Source organism: Schistocerca serialis, chromosome 8 (genome assembly GCF_023864345.2).
Source record: "Schistocerca serialis cubense isolate TAMUIC-IGC-003099 chromosome 8, iqSchSeri2.2, whole genome shotgun sequence".
In the NCBI taxonomy this organism is placed as follows: Eukaryota; Metazoa; Arthropoda; class Insecta; order Orthoptera; family Acrididae; genus Schistocerca; species Schistocerca serialis.
The window spans coordinates 506533335-506553033 of NC_064645.1; the positions used below are offsets into that span (position 1 = coordinate 506533335).

A 19699-nucleotide genomic window follows, 5' to 3' on the forward strand; every position below is an offset into this window, starting at 1 on the left:
TATCTTTAGTTTTATTCTGTTTAAAGTCAAAGAGCTTTCTATTTAAGCCAAAGTTTTGTTTCAGACCTTACTGTTTTCATCAGTTTACTAGTGGTGATTTTTACAGAATAGTATGTAAGAAACTGAACCATATGTTATGATTGAATGTTTTCAATGGATGGTGAGCTGTAATTCTCACCTGAGAATTATGTCACCCATTCTCATAGGTTAATTGATCTTTGTTTATTGGGGGGGGGGGGGGGGGAGAGAAACAGATGGAGTGCAGGGTTTAGTTCCAGTTCAGTATGTGTTAATCTCGTGCTGAATACAGTTTGTGTGCAGAGTTTAATGTTAAGTCTCATTTTTTCACAAACAGTAGTGAGAACTCTGCAACTTAATTTTGATATTAATCATAAATTTTCTGGCTAAGTCTCTGTCATATTCTAGACTGTTAAAAAACAAGTTGCTCTCATTGGTTATCCAAAATACCGATATAATCTTCAGCACTAATCTGTAACACCACATTTCAAAAGCTACTGTTTTCTTCTCATGAATACTTTTTAATGTTCACATTTCACTTACGTTTAAAGCTACACCTTAGACATACACTCAGAAAAGACTTGCTAACAGTTAAATTTGTCTTAAGTTATCATCATATTTCTATCTTTTACTAAGTCTTTCTTTGCTATTGACAGTCTCCATTTTATATCCTCTGCTTTTACAGTCATCCTTCATCCCTTACTTCACTATGCAAACAGCAAAATTCATCTACTTATTCAGTAACCCATTCCCTAATTGAATTTCCTCAACATCACCTTACTCAGGTACACATCATTACCCTTGATTTACTTCTGTTGACAGTGCTCATCTTAAATCATCTTTTCAAGGCACTATCAATTCCCTCAACTTACCTTCCAAGTCTGTAAGTGAGATGTGAAATTTAGGGCTAAACTGAAATTTTTAGAAATATGAAAGTGGTTCTTACTAAAACTAATGTAGAATTTTGTCAATTTTTGCAGTGAGAGTGACACGACAGAGGAGAAAGCTATAATAAGTGTGTGTGTGTGTGTGTGTGTGTGTGTGTGTGTGTGTGTGTGTGTGTGTTGAGGGAGAGGGGGAGAGAGAGAGAGAAGTGTGCATTTCGCTATGCTACTTAATGATAGTCACATAGTCATTGACAGAGATGTACCCAAGTAATCCAGCCTGTCATTTCCTTTTCAGACATCTGTATTTTTCACTATCCTCATCCAGCTTTTGACTTAGTTTTAACAGAGTGTCTGTGTTCTTTTGTATACGCGCCCACACACACAACTCTAATCCAGACTTGTAAGTAAATGTCCTCCATGTAGGGAAACTGAAGAGTCACTTATTAAAGGCAAGACCTCTGGTCAGATTGTGTATCAGTTAGTTTACTTTTTGAGTAAGCTGATACAAGAACTCCACACTTGGGAATTATATATAAGCACTCACACGCAATGAAAGAAATCTCGATCACCAACTTTCTCTTTGTAATGTGAAAATATTTCGTTGGCCGCCACGTACATAGTGAGAAATTATAAGTAATGGAAATTCCTGGATGTAGCAATACATAAAATAAGGGAAAGACAACCACTCAATGTAGAATGGATTAATGCATGGAGCACAAAAACCCATAACAGGAAACTGCATTCACACTAACTTTTGAGCACTAGCTCTTTTTCTACCAAAAGTCCACCCATTCACTAACAATCAATGAAAGACGCACTCGCAGGACCACAAGAAGACTAATTATTGATACTCGGTTACTGAGGGCTGTTGCCTGAGCTGATGGAGATTGGAGGAGGAGAGGGGGGAGTGGAAAGGATACATAGAGGTGGTAGTGAGAAAGAGGCAAGTCTTTAGATACATGACCTCATGACTGCACAGCAAGACAAAAAGGGTACAGCAAAAAGAGATGTAGGAAGAGGGAGGGGTGAAAGTGAAGATGAACAGAAAGAAAAGGAGGGGTACTAGAAGGGATTTGGGGGGGGGGGGGGGGGAGCCAGTGAATGATCTAAACAAAGAAGAATCATTCAGCTGGTGTACAGCAACTTGCATACTAAAATTGATCATGAGACATCAGGCGTGTGCACATACAAAAAAAAATCCGTTGACAATTTTAGACACATTCTAATTTACTAACACACAAATGAAAATATCATGTGTAAACCAATGTAAAATAACACAACATGTTAGTTTTTTTAATAACATAATGCAAAAATGTGCTAGCAGGCATGTAAACTTGCATTACTGTGATGGGTGTTTGCTTTGGGTCTATTATCGCTATGAAGGTCTGCTTCTACATACATGTTCAACAGACAACTGCATGGTAGTAGGTACCATTTACCACTCCTAGTCATTTTCTTTTCTATGTACTCACAAATAATCAGGGAAAATGGGGGGGGGGGGGGAGAGGGAGAGAGAGAGAGAGAGAGAGAGAGAGAGAGAGAGAGAGAGAGAGAGAGAGAGAGATATATATATATATATATATATATATATATATATATATATATATATATATATATATATATATATATATATGACTACCTTCTTGGTGCTTATGCAAAATGTAGGTGGCAGTAAAATCAATTTTCAATCAGTTGTGCGCTATTGTTTTATATGTAGTCTCCTTTATAGATGAGCTACACTTCCCAAAAATTCTCCCTTTGAACTGAAATCGACAATTTGCCTTCACTACTAACATCCTGACGTGCTTCTTCCCTTTCATATTGCTTTCCAGCATTACATCTAGATATTTAAGCGACATGACTGTGTTGAGCAGCACACTTAAACATTACAGGATTATTTTTCCTACTCACCTGCATTAACTTACATTTTCCTACATTAAAAGCAAGCTGCTGTTCATCATGCCAACTAGAAATTTTGTCTGTCATCCTGTATCCTCTTACTGCCACTCAGTGACGATATCTTCCCATACACACGGAATAATCATCAAATGGCCACAGATTGCTACTCATGCTGTGCATCACGTCATATACATGGTGACAGTTATTGGAAATATATGGATAAAATGTAAATTAGTTACAAACTATGGCATACACACACTTTATTCACCATGTTAATGTTACTACAGATATTCGGATTTAGGTTATGACATGTTCAGTATGCCTGGCAGTGATGTGGCACAGACAGAATAGTGAAATTCTGCACGAACTGCTGAAGTGTCGGAACAACGATGGTGTCAATGACCACCTGAATGGCTGTTTTCAGCTCAGCAATGGTTTTAAGTTATTGCTGTACACCTTGTCTTTAATATAGCCCCAAAAAAAAGTCGCATTTGTTCAGATCCGGAGAATATGGCGGCCAATCGAGGCCCATGCAACTGGCCTCTCGGTATCCGAACCAGAATGCAGTCCCCAAAATGCCCCTCCAGGGCATCAAACACTCTACTGCTTCGATGGGGTCGAGCTCAGTCTTGCACAAACCACATCTTATTGAAATCAGGGTCACTTTGGATAATGGACCTGAAAGCATCTTTCAAAACCTTCATGTACCATTCGGTAATAACCGTGCCATCAACGAATATCACACCGTGACTGAACATTGCACACCACAGTCACCCGTTCAGAGTGAAGTGACTTCTTGAGCATGAAATGCGGATTCTCAGTCCGCCAGATGTGCCAATTTTGCTTATTGATGAACCCATTCATCCAAATGAAAGTGAGCTTCATTGCTAAATCAAAACGTGCATGCACATACTAGTTCCCATTATGACCTGCAGCCAGAGGTTCAGTGTGAATATTCAGAAGTTATGATGATTTGATTTCATGTAGTTTAATAATTGTGTCCCTGTATGTGTATAGAGAATGAGAGCGGTCCTATCACTCTTCCCTGGGACACTCTTGAACACGTTCTTGCCTTTGAGGAAAACATATCGTGTTCTATTACTTTTTCGAGTCACTTTTTCTTGAAGCCTATTCTGTATGCTTGTACTTTTAACAGTCTGCAGTGGGGCAGTGTGTAAAACACTTTCTGGAAATCTAGGGAAAATGAATCTGCCTGTTGCCCTTCATCCGTGGTTTGCAACATAATGCGTTCACTGTGCTGTTCATAGTGCCTTACCCATATGTCTGTTTTCTTATTCATTCCGCATTCCTATTTTCTTTTTCATTATTAGAGCTACTTGTGTATTACCTCTATTTGGCTTGGTATTCATAAACCTGTACTCACCTGACGAATAGTCCTGTTCTTCCTGCCACTGAACTTCAGTAATTTCCACTATATCTAACTTCACTCTATCCATTTCCCTTTCTAAATGTCCGCCCCGATATCCGAGTGGTCAGCGTGACGGATTGCCGTCCTACGGACCTGGGTTCGATTCCCGGCTGGGTCAGAGATTTTCTCCACTCAGGGACTGGGTGTTGTGTTGTCTTCATAATTATTTCATCCCCATCCAATACACAGGTCCCCCAATGTGGCGTCGAGTGTAATAAGACCTGCATCAAGGCAGCCGGACCTGGCACACAAGGGGCCTCCCGGCCAAAGACACCAAACGCTCATTTCCATTTTTCCTTTCTACATTTGCTGCCAACCTATCCAATTAAGGTCTCTAGCATTCCTCACACTGACCTGTAGAAGACAAGATTTGTTTTTCCTGATGATATCATCCTCAGTAGCCCCTGCATGGGGATCCGAATGTGGGACTATTTCACTTCCTGAAAATTTTACCCAAGTTGATTTCATAATTAAGTTATACAATACAGGTGCCTGTCTTCAGAATATGTAACGGCTGTAGTTTCCTCTTGCTTTCAGCCGTTCACAGTACCAGCACAGCAAGGACATTTCGATTGATGTTACAAGCCCAGATTAGTCAGACAATTCCATGCAAGGCTGCTGCCCCACTTCTGGAACCATGCCCTAGTTTGCAAAGATACACAAAGCCGACCCCCACCACTAACTCAATAGATTATGGGGGGGGGGGGGGGGGGGGGGAGAGAGAGAGAGAGAGAGAGAGAGAGAGAGAGAGAGAGAGAGAGAGAGAGAGAGACAGTAAGTATGATAAGACAAAAGAAATCACTCAGATAGTACAGGAAGAGGAAAATTAATGATGGAGAACTGGAACTTGACAGTAGAAAAGAAAAGACAATGAAAAATGGTAGGAGAATATAAACTGAGGAAAGGAGTGAAAGACGAAGCCATTTGGTAGAATTTGGCACGGGGTATTACTAACATTTAGTATAAGAATTGTGAAAGAAGGTTGTATTTGAGGAAGAGGCATGGATCACTGAAAAGTTTGATTTGGTACTTACTGTCGAGGCAGATTTTGGAATCAGATTATAAACTGTAAGACATCTCCTGGGGGCAGATGTGGACTTGAACCACAATTTAATGGTTATGAGCCATAGATCAAAATTGAAGAAATTGCAAAAAAAGGAAATTACTGAGATGGAACCTGGATAAAGTGGAAAGAAAGAGGCTGTACAGAGTTTAAGGAAGCATTAAGCAATGATTAATTGAAACACAGGAAAGGAATATAATACAAGATAATTTGATGTTTCTGCAATATGAAATACTGAAGACAGCAGAGGATCATACAGATAAAAGGACAAGGTGGTGTAGAAATCAGCATATATCACAGGAGATACTGAATTTAATTGATGAAGGGACAAAATATAAAAGTTAATCAGGCAAAATAGAATACAGGCATTTAAAAAATGAGATTCACAGAAACTGCAAAATGGCTGAGCAGAAATGACTAGAAGACAAAGGCAAGGCTATAGGAGCATGTGTAAGTAGTGGAAAGATAGATAATGCTGGTAAGAAAGTTAGACCCCTTCGGAGAAAAGAGAAGCAGCTATATGAATATCAAGGAGTGCAAATGGAAAGACAGCTCTAAACAAAGGAGGAAAAGCTGAAAGGTGGAATGGGTATCTAAAGGGGCTATACAAAGGAAATTACTATATTATAGAGATGGGTGAGGAGATAGATGAAGATGAGATGGGAGATAAAACACTACAACAAGAATCTGGCAGAGCACTGAAAGCCCTTGAAGTGTTTTAGGCTGGCTTGGCTGTGTGGTGGTTTTTTTATACTTCATCTAATGCACAAAACACTTGTGTAAATTACCACCTGAACTTTCCATTTATATACAATGAATGTTGCTTAGTGAATACTTCATTGCCATTAAATATTACTTATCAGGGTTCAGCTAGTCTGTGCCCTGAATCCGTGTGCCCTCTTCCTCCAACTTGATTCAGACTTCGCCTCCATACAGACTGCAAATAAAACTGCTGAAAATTAACCTCACATTCATTCCACCTCATAAGAAGTGGGATTCAATTCATCTGCTTATGTTGTTGTTGTGGTCTTCAGTCCTGAGACTGGTTTGATGCAGCTCTCCATGCTACTCTATCCTGTGCAAGCTTAATCATCTCCCAGTACCTACTGCAACCTACATCCTTCTGAATCTGCTTAGTGTATTCATCTCTTGGTCTCCCTCTACGATTTTTACCCTCCACGCTGCCCTCCAATACTAAATTGGTGATTCCTTGATACCTCAGAACATGTCCTACCAACCGATCCCTTCTTCTGGTCAAGTTGTGCCACAAACTTCTCTTCTCCCCAATCCTATTCAATACCTCCTCATTAGTTACGTGGTCTACCCATCTAATCTTCAGCATTCTTCTGTAGCACCACATTTTGAAAGCTTCTATTCTCTTCTTGTCCAAACTAGTTATCGTCCATGTTTCACTTCCATACATGGCTACACTGCATACGAATACTTTCAGAAACGACTTCTTGACACTTAGATCAATACTGGATGTTAACAAATTTCTCTTCTTCAGAAACGCTATCCTTGACATTGCCAGCCTACATTTTATATCCTCTCTACTTCGATCATCATCAGTTATTTTGCTCCCCAAATAGCAAAACTCCTTTACTACTTTAAGTGCCTCATTTCCTAATCTAATTCCCTCAGCACCACCCGACTTAGACTACATTCCATTATCCTTGTTTTGCTTTTGTTGATGTTCATCTTATATCCTCCTTTCAAGACACCCCCTGCAGGTTCGGGGGTAAGAATAGGCCCACGCTATTCCTGCCTGTCGTAAGAGGCGACTAAAAGGAGTCTCAAACGTTTCGGCCTTCTGTGATGGTCCCCTCTTAGGTTTGACCTGCTTTTTTTTTCCGTTGTTAGTGCGTGCCATTTGGGGAAGGACGCCTTACATGGTGTTTTTCTATTGGTCCATCATGCACCACCATCTTGCATGTTACCTATTGTCGTGTGGCGGGATTTACACCCAACGTCTTTTGGGTTGCCTCCTCCTCGCCTTGTGCGCAGTCTCATTCTTAGCACCCACGACCACTGTGGACCCTTTCAACACCTAAAATCCAGCACGGTAGCCAGTCCGTTGTGGTGGGGTCGTCATGTACCCTCTTGGTGGTAGCCCCCTACCACGCAGGGGTCGCACTACAGATGCCAGAGCTGTTTCCTCCCCATGCATGCCAAGGAGTATGTGCCCATCTTGTCTGGGGCACGGGGACTCCGGGCAACGGGATATCGGCCAGGTACCCGTTGCTTTGGCTGGGTGGCGCCCTTGGGGAGAGCCCTCGTTCGGAGTAGGTGGCATCTGGGCGGATGTGGCGCAATGAAGCGCAATAAATCACACCAAGCTGGTGGTTGCACGGCCACCAGCGTCTCTAAGCGAGGTAGAGTAGACTTTGATGCTGCGCAATATGACCCTCAGTCGTTCCCCTCGTTGGCTGCGCAATGGGAGGGACGCCGATCTAGTGCCAAGGGGGAGCCTTACGTACCGCAATACCTTGTCTGCAGCAGGACTGATGGTGACTCCTTTCTTACGACGAAGCCTCTGTTTTTTGTGGAACACCTGGAGGATAAGTTTGGGGAATTGGCGTGGTTGTCTAAAATGAGGAATGGGTCCATCCTCCTCAAGACGTCCTCCCCAGCCCAGTCATGAGCGTTGCTCTTCTGTGATAAGCTGGGGGCGTCCCTGTTACCGTCACTCCCCACAGTAGCTTAAATATGGTCCAGGGGATTATTTACCATCGTGACCTCTTGTTACAATCCGATGACGAGCTGAGAGCCGACTTGGACCGACGTGGTGTACATTTTCTCCGTCGTGTACATAGAGGACCCAAGACTAACAGGGTGGCCACCGGTGCCTTTATCTTGGCCTTCGAGGGTGATGTCTTGCCCGAGAAAGTCAAGGTGATGGTTTACCGTTGCGACGTCAAGCCATACGTCCCTCCCCCCATGCGGTGCTTCCAGTGTAGGAAGTTGGGGCATATGTCCTCCCGTTGCCCATCCAGCGCTACATGTCGAGATTGCGGACGCCCCTCTCATCCCGATTCTCCATGTGCGCCTCCGCCTGTATGTGTCAACTGTGGGGAGCACCACTCTCCATGCTCGCCGGATTTCCCCGTTCTTCATAAGGAGCGGAAGATCATGGAATTTAAGACCCTGAACCGGCTTAGTTATTGAGAGGCAAAACTGAAATATGAAAGGTTGTATCCTGCTTCCATTCGAACATCTTTTGCTGCAGCCACGTTATCGTCGCCCACACGAGCGACGGTTGTCGCCTCATCTGTGCCGCCTTCAGTGGGCCCTCGGGGCTGTGCATCTCTGTCTGCCCCCCTCGTGCCTGGGGGCAAGCCTTTATCTGTTGCCCCCTTAGCAGTTGGGGGCAAACCCTCTTCTGTCGCTCCCCCCACGCTTACTTCTGGAGTGAAATCTCCTCCAAAACCGGGGGGGGGGGGGCTCGATCCCTCCCCCTCCTTCTCCGCCGGCGTTGCCTCTGCCGGTTCCTCTCTCGCGGAAGGGGTCCCTCGGGGCTCTCCCTTCCTCCGTTTCTTCTCCTACCCAGCCGGACGTCGGCCAGTGGCTGAAGGTTCCGCCACCTGCTGGTCGTAGGGCTTCTGCGCCGTCGTCAGCCTCCGACACTCCTTCAGAGAAGCTCTCCCAGCCCTCTCACCCTAAGGGCCAAAGTGAGAAGAAGGAACGGAATGAGTCCAAGGCTCCGGGAGCGCTGGATGGGCAACGGGAGGACATATGCCCCAACTTCCAGCACTGGAAGCACCGGGAATGAGGTGGAGATCCTCGCCTCTGCCACGGATCTCGCCCTCACGGAACCCTTGGGGCCCTTTCCTATGGACTCAGCTGACTCTCCCCCAGTGGCGGCAGTTGGCTCTGAGGCGCCGTCTGCCTCTTAGTCGCATTCACGCCCTCCCAGTCCCTTCCTGCTTCCATTCTCCAGTGGAACTGTGGCGGTTATTTCCACCACCTGCCTGAGCTCCGGGTGCTTCTGAGTGTTTCCCCTGTTCTCTGCATTGCTCTGCAGGAAACTTGGTTTCCGGCAATGCGGACCCCCGCCCTTCGCGGTTATCGGGGATACTGTAAGAACCGCGCTGCCTGTCAGCGAGCGTCAGGTAGGGTTTGCCTTTTTGTTCACCACTCAGTCTGTAGCTCGCCAGTACCCCTTCTGACGCCTTTAGAGGCAGTCGCTGCCAGGGTTGAGCTCTCGCCGGCTATTACTGTTCGCTCTGTTTACATTCCTCCGGATGGGGAGCTCCCCCGACATGTCTTGGCTGCGCTGCTGGCTCAACTCCCGCCACCTTTGCTGCTTCTGGGCGATTTCAATGCCCACAACCCTCTATGGGGTGGGACTGTCTCCGATGACTGCGGTCGGGCCGTGGAGCATGTGTTGGCTCAGCTCGACCTTAGCCTCTTGAATACCGGTGCTCCCACGCATTTCAGTGTGGCCCGTGGCTCTTTCTCGGCCATCGATCTCTCTTTGCAGCCCCAGACTTGTCCCATCCCTCCACTGGAGAGTGCATCCTGACCTGTATGGTAGTGACCATTTTCCCATCTATTTATCACTGCCCCAGTGTCATTCTTCTGCGCGCCTGCCCCGTTCGGCTCTCCACAGGGCTGACTGGCCAGCTTTTACTTCTGCTGCAACCATTGAGTCTCCCCCACAGGGTGACATTGACGAGGTGGCCCGTGTTTTAACCACATCCATCATTTCGGCGGCCGAGGCTGCCATCCCCCGCTCTTCTGGACTCCCTCAGAGGAAGGCTGTTCCCTGGTGGTCGCCGGAGATTGCTGAGGCTATTCGCAACCGTAGGCGGGCTCTCCAGCGTCATAGGCGGCACCCGTCTCTGGAGACCCTCGTCGCCTTTAAGAGGCTCCGTGCCTTGGCCCGTCGTCTTATTGCCCGGCGTAAGCAGGAGTGCTGGGAGAGGTATGTCTCATCCTTGGCCGCGCACTTTGCTAAGAGTTCTGTGACTGCATCTTATCCCCCCGCCTTTCGCTCTCTAAAGGAGCGAGCCGAGCGGACGCCTTTCTCATTCCACACGCGTCGTTCTGAAAAATACAAGGCTCCTTTCAGCGAGAGGGAATTCCTCACTGCCCTCGCCGATTGCCCTGATACAGCACCAGGACCAGACTGCATCCACGCGCACATGCTGACGCATCTCTCCAGGGACTGCCAGAGACACATTCTCGCGATATTTAACCGTATTTGGAGCGAAGACGTGTTCCCGTCGCCATGGCGAGAGGGTGTTATTGTCCCCGTCTTGAAGCCCGGTGCGGACCCACTGGCGGTGGACAGCTATCGTCCCATCACCCTCACCAACGTTTTGTGCAAATTGCTCGAACGTATTGTGCGGCGGCGTTTGTGTTGGGTCCTTGAGTCGCGCAGTTTCCTCGCTCCATCCCAGGGTGGCTTCCGTCGGGGCCGGTCTGCAGTGGACAATTTGGTGTGGCTGGAATCTGCCGTCCGTACGGCCTTTGCCCGACGTCAGCATCTCGTTGCTGTATTTTTTGATCTGCGGGTAGCCGTTCGCAAGGCAGCATCATGGGCTCTGACTCGCGGTTTTCAGTTCTCTGCAGCCAAGACTCGAGTTATGCACTTTTGCAGGCGTTGGACGGTCCACCCTCATCCTGAACTTTACCTCGACGGCCACCTGCTTGAAGTGGTGGAGACTTCCTGTTTCTTAGGCCTCATGTTTGATGCCCGGCTCACGTGGGTTCCTCATCTTACTCAGCTGAAGCAAAAATGCTGGCGGCACCTCAACGCCCTCCGCTGCCTTAGCCACACGTCTTGGGGTGCAGATCGCTGCACGCTGCTGCAATTGTACAGAGCCCTTGTGCAGTCCCGGCTTGATTATGGGAGCCTGGCCTATGGGTCTGCATCACCGTCAGCGTTGAAGTTGTTAGACCCCATACACCACTATGGGGTTCGGCTTGCAACTGGCGCTTTCCGTACGAGCCCCGTGGATAGTCTACTGGTGGAGGCCGGGGTTCCCCCGCTGCGGATTCGCCGCCATCGACTGCTCGCCGACTGTGCTGTCCACGTGCATTGCTCGCCCGGCCATCCCAATCATCGCCTGCTTTTCCCTGCCGTGGTCCTCCATCTGCCCGAACGGCGACCTAGGTCTGGGCTTTCCATAGCTGTCCGCGTCCAGTCCCTGCTGTCGGAACTGGGGTCATTCCCTCTTCTGCCTCCCTTCCGGGTCCGTGCACCTACGCTTCCCTGGTGTTTGCCCCAGCCGTCCGTCCGTCTGGACTTGGCACAGGGACCCAAGGACTCGGTTCCGCCTGTGGCCCTCCGTCGCCGTTTTCTTGCGCTCCTCGCCTCATTTTCGGGCTGTGAGACTGTCTTCACTGATGGTTCCCTGGTTGATGGTCGCACTGCCTACACTTTTGCTCACGCGCTGCCCATGTTGAACAGCGCTCCTTGCCGGCTGGCTGCAGTATTTTTACTGCAGAGCTGGTGGTCATATTGCGCGCTCTTTAGCATATGCGTTCCTGCTCGGGTACGTCCATAGTCATCTGCAGTGACTCCCTGAGCGGCCTCCAGGCCATCGACCGCTGCTATACCTCTTCTCCTCTGGTGTCCTCTATTCAGGAGTCTGTTTCTGCCATTACCCGCTCTGGTCGTTCGGTGGTCTTTATTTGGACGCCAGGTCACGTTGGCATCCCGGGGAACGAACGTGTCGACAGGCTGGCCAAAGGGGCGATCGACGCCCCAGCTTTGGAAATCGGCCTCACGGCTCGCAATCAGTAGCTGGTGTTGCGCCGTAAGGTGCTTGGGATGTGGACTGCTGAGTGGCGTGGCATGACATCCCCGATTAAACTGTGGGCTGTTGAGGAGACGACCGATGTGTGGCGCTCCTCCCTGCGGCCTTCTCGCAGGGACTCTGTTATCCTGTGTCGGCTCCGCATCGGCCATACATACCTGATGCACGGCCATCTTTTGCGTCAGGAGGATCCCCCCCCCCCCCTCCCCCCCCCCCCCCCCCCGCCCCCCCCCCCCGTGTTGGTGTGGGTCCCAGCTGACGGTCGCCCACATTTTATTGGAGTGTCCCCGACTGCGCATCCTCCGGCAGTCTTTTAATCTCCCGGACACTTTGCCTTTGGTTTTAAGCGACAATGCCTCCATGGCTGATGACATTTTAAATTTTATTCGTGGTAGTCCTTTTTATGGTTCCATTTAGGGAGGTTTTGCTCCTTTCCCTTTGTGTGTCTCTTGTCCTCGAGTCTCTCATATTTGGTTGCAGATTTTAGTGTGTAGTCGGTTGGTTGACTCTTTCCCTTTTTTGTTGTCGTGGTCAGTCAACCAGTCTCCGGCCATCTTCTTTTCTTCTGTTTCCTTTTGTCTGGTGTTCATCTGTACTCTTCGTGTCTGTAGTGTTCGTTACCGCATTTGTGTTCTTTTAGGGCCTGGGGGGAGTCTCCTTCCCCTTGGGGTTTTACCTGCTTCGTGCATTTATGTCTCGCCTGTTTTTGGAATGGGGGACTGATGACCTTAGCTGTTTAGTCCCCCTTAAACATCCCAACAACAACCATCACCACCTTTCAAGACACTTCCATTCAACTGCTCTTCAAAGTCCTTTGCTGTCTCTGACAGAACTACAATGTCATCGGCGAACCTCAAAGTTTTTATTTCTTCTCCATGAATTTTAATACCTACTCCGAATTTTTCTTTTGTTTCCTTTACTGCTTGCTCAATATACAGATTGAATAACATTGGGGATAGGCTACAACCCTGTCTCACTCCCTTCCCAACTGCTGCTTCCCTTTCATACCCCTCGACTCTTATAACTGCCATCTGGTTTCTGTACAAATTGTAAATAGCCTTTCGCTCCCTGTATTTTACCCCTGCCACCTTTAGAATTTGAAAGAGAGTATTCCAGTCAACATTGTCAAAAGCTTTCTCTAAGTCTACAAATGCTAGAAACGTAGGTTTGCCTTTCCTTAATCTTTCTTCTAAGATAAGTCGTAAGGTCAGTATTGCCTCACGTGTTCCAGTGTTTCTACGGAATCGAAACTGATCTTCCCCGAGGTTGGCTTCTACTAGTTTTTCCATTCATCTGTAAAGAATTCGTGTTAGTATTTTGCGGCTGTGACTTATTAAAATGATAGTTGGGTAATTTTCACATCTGTCAACACCTGCTTTCTTTGGGATTGGAATTATTATATTATCTTCAATATTGCAACTCATTACACGATAAATGAGGACAGCTACTATCGTGTATACTGCCTCTCTACTATGTACAAAACAGACCTGATATTCAACTTGATGATTAACACTTAAAATACATTTATTATCTTTGACTTTTACATTCTTAGAGTTCATTGAGCTCTTTCTTCCACACCACCTGCTCTGTGGAACTCATCTTCACCTCAGCAGGTAGGCTCTGACTGCTATCCACTTCCATACAGTCACTGGACCATTAGCTCTGGTATCAGCACCTATGATTTAAAACACCTCCCAACAGCGGGGTGCTCACCACTTACTGACCACTCTGTCACAAACCTCTTTTCTCTGAGATAAGTATTTAAGGACGTGATGCCTCTCATTCAAGGAATGGGATGTATCACTACAGCCTTAAGTTGAAACAAGGCCCTTGGAGTAGAAGACATTGCCTCAGAACTATTGAATTTCATGGGATAGCCAGCCATGGCCAAACTATCCCACATGGTGTGCAAGTTGTACAAGACAGTTGAAATATCCTCGGACTTCAAAGAAGAAAGGAACAGTTCCCGTTCAGAAAGGAGGAGCTGATAGGTGTGAATATTACCTGTCTATCAGTTTCATAAGTCATTCTTGCAGAATACTGAATCAAATTATTTACAGAGAAAAATGGAAAAACTGTTGGAAGCCAACCTTGGGAAGATCGGTTTGGGTTCCAGAGAAATGTAGAAATGTGAGGGGCAATACTAATCAAAGATAGTTTAAGGAAAGGCAAGAACACATTTATAGTATTTGTAGACATGGAGGAAAGCGTCTGGTGTTCCTGAGTGGAGCACACTCTTCAAAATTTTAAAGGTAGCAAGAGTAAAATACAAAGAGCAAAAGGTTATTTACAACTTGTACAGAAACCAGACGGCAGTTAGAAGGATCAGACGACGAAAGGGAAACAGTGGATGAGAAGAGTGAGAGACATCCCCAGCGTTGCTCAGTCTGTACATTGAGCAGTCTGTGAAGGGAAGGAAAGAACAATTTGGAAAGGGAATTAAAGTTCAGGGTAGAGAAATTAAAACTTTGAAGTTTGCCAGTGACATTGTAATACCGTTAGAGGTGGTAAAGGACATAGAAGTGCGCTTGAATAGAGTGGACAGTCTCTTAAAAGTGGAATGTAAGATAGTCAAGGATAGTGGAATGTAGTCAAATTAAATCAGGTGATTGAGGGAATTAGATTTAAAAATGGCACACTAATAATAGCATATGAGTTTTGTAACTATAATGTAAGTGATAGACAAAATTGATTATTTTCATTCGGAAACTATTTTCATTCATGTAGGAGTTCAGTTATTTAGACAGAAAATTTACTGATGGTGGCTAAAGTAGATAGGACATAAAGTATAGACTGGCAATGGCAAGATAATTGTTCCTGGAAAAGATAAATTTGCTAACACTGAATTTAGATTTAAGTGTTAGGAAGGCTTTGACAGTATTTGTCTAGAGTGTAGCCAATTCAGGAGTTAAAAATGGATAGTAAGCAGTTAAGACAGGAAGACAGGAAGAGAATAGAAGCTTTTGAAGTGTGGTACTATAAAAGACTGTCCATAATTAGGTACATGGATTGCATAACTTATGAGGTGGTACTGAATAGACTAGGGGAGAACAGAAATTATTGGCACAACTTTACTAAAAGAAGGGATCTGTTGATAAGACACATTCTGAAATGTCACTTTTGTATTAGAGTGGAGGGGTAAAGACTGTAGAGGGAGACCAAGAAGTCAATATAGTAGATAGCTTCAAATGGATGTAGGTTGTAGTAGTTACTTGGTTACAGAGACGAGGAGTCTCATCCAACCAGTTGCTTGACTGAATATGACAATGATGACAATGCAAAGAGGGTGATTTTCAATTTAGTGTTAAGATTTTTGCGTATACTCTGTTCTCAGTTAAAACTCCTATGAATCTGGTTTAGGCGTTTTACTTTGTCAGCTGCAGTTTTCAAAATTTGTTGTAAAATGTGGTGAATGTAGTTGATGTTGAAAAAGTACTCAATAATTTCACACAATAGGGAACATAAAACTGTGGCACACTGTATTATTAATTACACTGTTAATACCTCAGAGGAAAGGAAATGTTAGACCCTTAGTTCCTCTTAGAAAAAGGAAAAAAATTATTTGAGCACTGATCAGAAGTGATTGTACTCTAGTTTTGCTTATTAATAACAGTCAGTAAAAGAAGTGTGAATGTCAGTTCACATTCCGCAGAACTTCAGTAAGATGGAAATACCAACATCAAATCATCTCTGCTATAACTTAAATGACAATATTTCCAATTTCTGTAGTAGAAATAAAAGTTAGGCACATGAAAAATTCTTACTGTCAAATGACAACCAATTCGTGGTTAGATGACCTTTTTGCTAAGTCTTGGTCGTAGCCATACTTACATGCCCTTTGTTCATGTAAACAAATGTGATGCCTATTGTACAGTAAATATACTGTTAAACTTGGGTCTCTTACACTTTTCAACATGCCAGTAAAAAGCAGTAAAACAACACAAAAGTAAATACAAAGAAAATTAAGCCACATAAAAATATTACCGGGATAACTCGTAAAATAGTTTTCTTCTGTCCCTGTCTGTTGGGTTAATGATGTTTGTGTTTGTTGAGAATGCAGTTTAAAGTAAATCATGTGAAACACACATTGTCATAATATGTTTATTTTTGCAACAAAGTACTATGGACTCACTATTGAGATTACAAATAGATTTGGTTGAAACCTGCAACATTATACAAGGTTTATCAGCTGTTTTGTTTCTTGTGTTAGCTTGTAATGTGTGTTCATAAATCAGGCATTGTCAATGAATACTGCAGAAGCATGCAAGTGATGTAATGTGTTATTAAGTCAGAAGAGAAATAATGTGGCCACATAACAAAGCAATTGTATTGCTTTTGTTTCTAATTACTGTTAATATGTATATCTAGCAATAGTCTTGATCTTGTTCAATAATGTAAGGTGCTTTTGGTGACAGCTTCCACAACAGATGGCTCGTCTTAACTTGGGTGCTCCAGTGGTTACTGCCCAGGTTCCAGGTATGATGGGCATGCCCATGCAACCAGTTTCAGCCATGAGTATACCTACAATGGGTGTACCTGCAATAGGGATGACAGCAACTACTACACCAGCAATGGGCATCAGTACTTTCGGCCAGCCAGCGAATCCTGGACATACATTGGCAACTAATTTATGGCAATAGAATTATATGAATTTGATTGTGTAAAATATAGTACTTGATAGGGAGGTAGATTTGTTGCTGTGAAACTACACAAAATCACGGAGTATTGTAAAGCGTGAGATTTTATAATCTTTAATTTCTATTGCTTTCTGCAATATTTACTACAAACAGCTTCTCAGCTTCAGTTGAACTCTACTTTTGTGTTGTTCTGCATGTAATGAGTTTCAATAATCATTGTTTGATAGCCTGTCCACAACACACAGGAACAAGCAAAGTTGGGACCATTAAGCAATCGGTGCATAAGCATGGAGACAGAAGCAATGTTTGGATTATATTGTGTATAAAAAGTTGATATTGTTGCCTTGTAAGTGTGCAAGCAGCAGTCAGTTGCGTCCGTCTGTTGTGGTGAAATTCATTGAATGTGTTGCCAACATACTTAATTTGAAGTTTTATGAGTAGTGCATACATTAGCTAATATCACATATTGAAAACAGAAATTCTACCAGTTCTCAGTTACAGTGCAGTGGAAGAATTTGAGCAGATACCAAAAATTGGAATATTTATGCCTTTGATATTATTGCCATGCCTAAGTGTACATAGAGAGGTACATGAACTGCACATAGCAGACTGTAGGATTTCTCTTAGTGGTGCTACAGAGTTCATTGCCTGTATGTCAGTGTGCAACAGGCATATAGAATTACAGTGTATATTCCACATTGGTAGTAATTGTTTGTGAAAAGGCTTAAAAAGGCAATCTCAAATATTTGTTGTTAACATTGTTTTTAAAATACATAAATGTATTGTTTGTTCACTGTACCTTGGTATGTATGTGGCTTAGTTTGTGTGTGTGTGTGTGTGTGTGTGTGTGTGTGTGTGTGTGTGTGTGTGTGTGTGGGGTTGGTTTGTTTTTTGTTTCAGAGAGGGAGAGATAAAGAGAAAAATGCAGTGAGTGCTTTTATATACAAAACGCAGTATCGTTTATAGGCGCCTCATTCATCAGTGTATAAAACAGTGGGATCATTATTTGTAAAAAAGGTTACTTGTTTTTGATACCTGCATCTTGATATGTGTAAAGTATCATTTTCATATTGTATATTGAGTAAATATGATATTAAAGAATATTGAATGGAAGTGTGCATATCCAATGGAATTTGTAGTAAAAATGTGTTGAGAGCTGTAGCTTTTAGCAAACTGTGTGTAGATGTTATTTTTAATAGGATTTTGTTAATATATCTTATTGTGAGTTGTGTGTTTTCAGTCAGTTCACATAAAAAATATTGTGGTATTAATGACTTCCTTCACATTAAATATGGAAGTGACTGAGGTCCTATATGTGACTAGTCAAAATGCTATAACAAAATTACGCATAGCAATATTCTTGAAAGACTACCTCAGATCCATTACATTAGGGATAAAAGTCTGATTGGTACAAATTTAAAGTTTTTATTTAACATCAAAAATTCATTATTTATTGGTACTTTGCTGCTGGCTGTAGAAGTGCCTGGTGAAATACATAAACCCTTGCTCAGAGATGAAAAGATACTGTACAACTGTGAACTGCGAGAAATTGTATATAAATATGTTTTGTATTTTGTCATTGTTGTGGGTACAAGTGGAAATAATCAAATTTCTTTACATTCCATTGCAGTGTTTTGAATGTCCACCTCTCCTGTTACTTAAACTGTTGCAAAAGAAATTTTGAAGTTGCTTATGACATTCTTGTTTTAAGAGTATGGAGGTGAAATATAAATTTGCTGAGTATGAAACTTTATTAGTAGAAATATGTCATCTCCAAATAGTGTTTCACCGACACATCCATAGACTTTTACTCATTAAGATTCCTATAAACTTCATCTACTTGAGTTGCACACATGCACTCTGCTTGGATTTGGTGTTTTTCTCCATGTGTTAACTTGTATTTATAATAATTTTTCTTGTACTGCGCCCTTAAGTGTTCGAATTTCTTCTTGTCTCTTTGCTCTCTAAAAGTCACACTTATTTAATGTTACAGTTTAGGTGCAAGTAACTCTATGGTGGTCTTGTAAGGTCAGCTAAATGTTAACTCATTCATACTGCTAGTTCATCAGTCATAATTTTCAGCATATCATTCAACCCTTGAGCAGGCACACTTGTGTAAACCAGCCACAAAAACATTGTCTTTCACCATTCCGTTGTTTCACACTGGCAAGCCTCTACCTATTATTTCTTCAGTTAATGCAGTGATAAGCTGTGCTGTCATACGTCCAAGTAAGCGGCAGTAATACAGGATGGGACAAATTAAAGTGGTCTGGACAAGTGGATACAATTAGATGTGAATGTTTGCATGTAACCGCACCCTATGATGCGCACACCACATGTATGCCTGCCACATAAGCCACACCAGTTGAGAGCGTAGTGCGAGCTGTGTCAGTGTGAGTGGAGCAGTCAATGTTTTTTGTGGAGAGTTACATGATAAGTCATGGAAATGATGTAATCTGTTGTTTGCTGAGAAGTTTTATGGTTTCAAAGTGCCAGTAAAGAGTGCCAGACAACGCTTAGTCCGAAAAGGGCATCGGACAGGACCTGATCCGAACAAGACAAAAAAACATTCTAAAAACACACACACACACACACACACACACACACACACACACACACACACACACACACACCAGAAAATTCTTCAGAGTCCTTCCAAATATACCCGACGCCTGTCGCAAGAGACAGTCATATCCCAGCGATCATGTGGACAAGTACTACACCTGGACCTGCACATGTATCCCTACTGAGTGTCTGGTGTTCATACATTAAAACTAGCAGATGCTCCTCAGCACCTCCAGTTTTGTGAGTGGCTGGTCAATGAGATAACAATGAATGGCTTGGACGTGAGTGGTAATGTCAGTTCACAGAATCACAGGTTCTGGGCTGCAGAGAATCCACATAACTTACATGAAAAGCCATTGCTTACATGAAACGCCATTGCAGGTCAGAAGGTTGGCTTTTGGTGTGCAGTGTCTGCACACCACATTATTGTTCACACC

General features: G+C 44.0%; 1 protein-coding gene across 2 annotated transcripts in view; it reads left to right on the top strand.

Annotated features, from left to right (window-relative positions):
• LOC126416145 (stromal membrane-associated protein 1) overlaps nucleotides 1-18321 on the top strand; it is a 142970-nt gene extending 124649 nt beyond the window's left edge. For both annotated transcript variants that reach the window (XM_050083693.1, XM_050083694.1), the window contains one exon: nucleotides 16476-18321. In XM_050083693.1, coding sequence (XP_049939650.1) covers nucleotides 16476-16700 — 225 coding nt within the window. In that variant the 3' untranslated portion in view covers nucleotides 16701-18321. The remainder of the gene's footprint in view (nucleotides 1-16475) is intronic.
• The last annotated feature ends 1378 nt before the right edge of the window (nucleotides 18322-19699 follow it).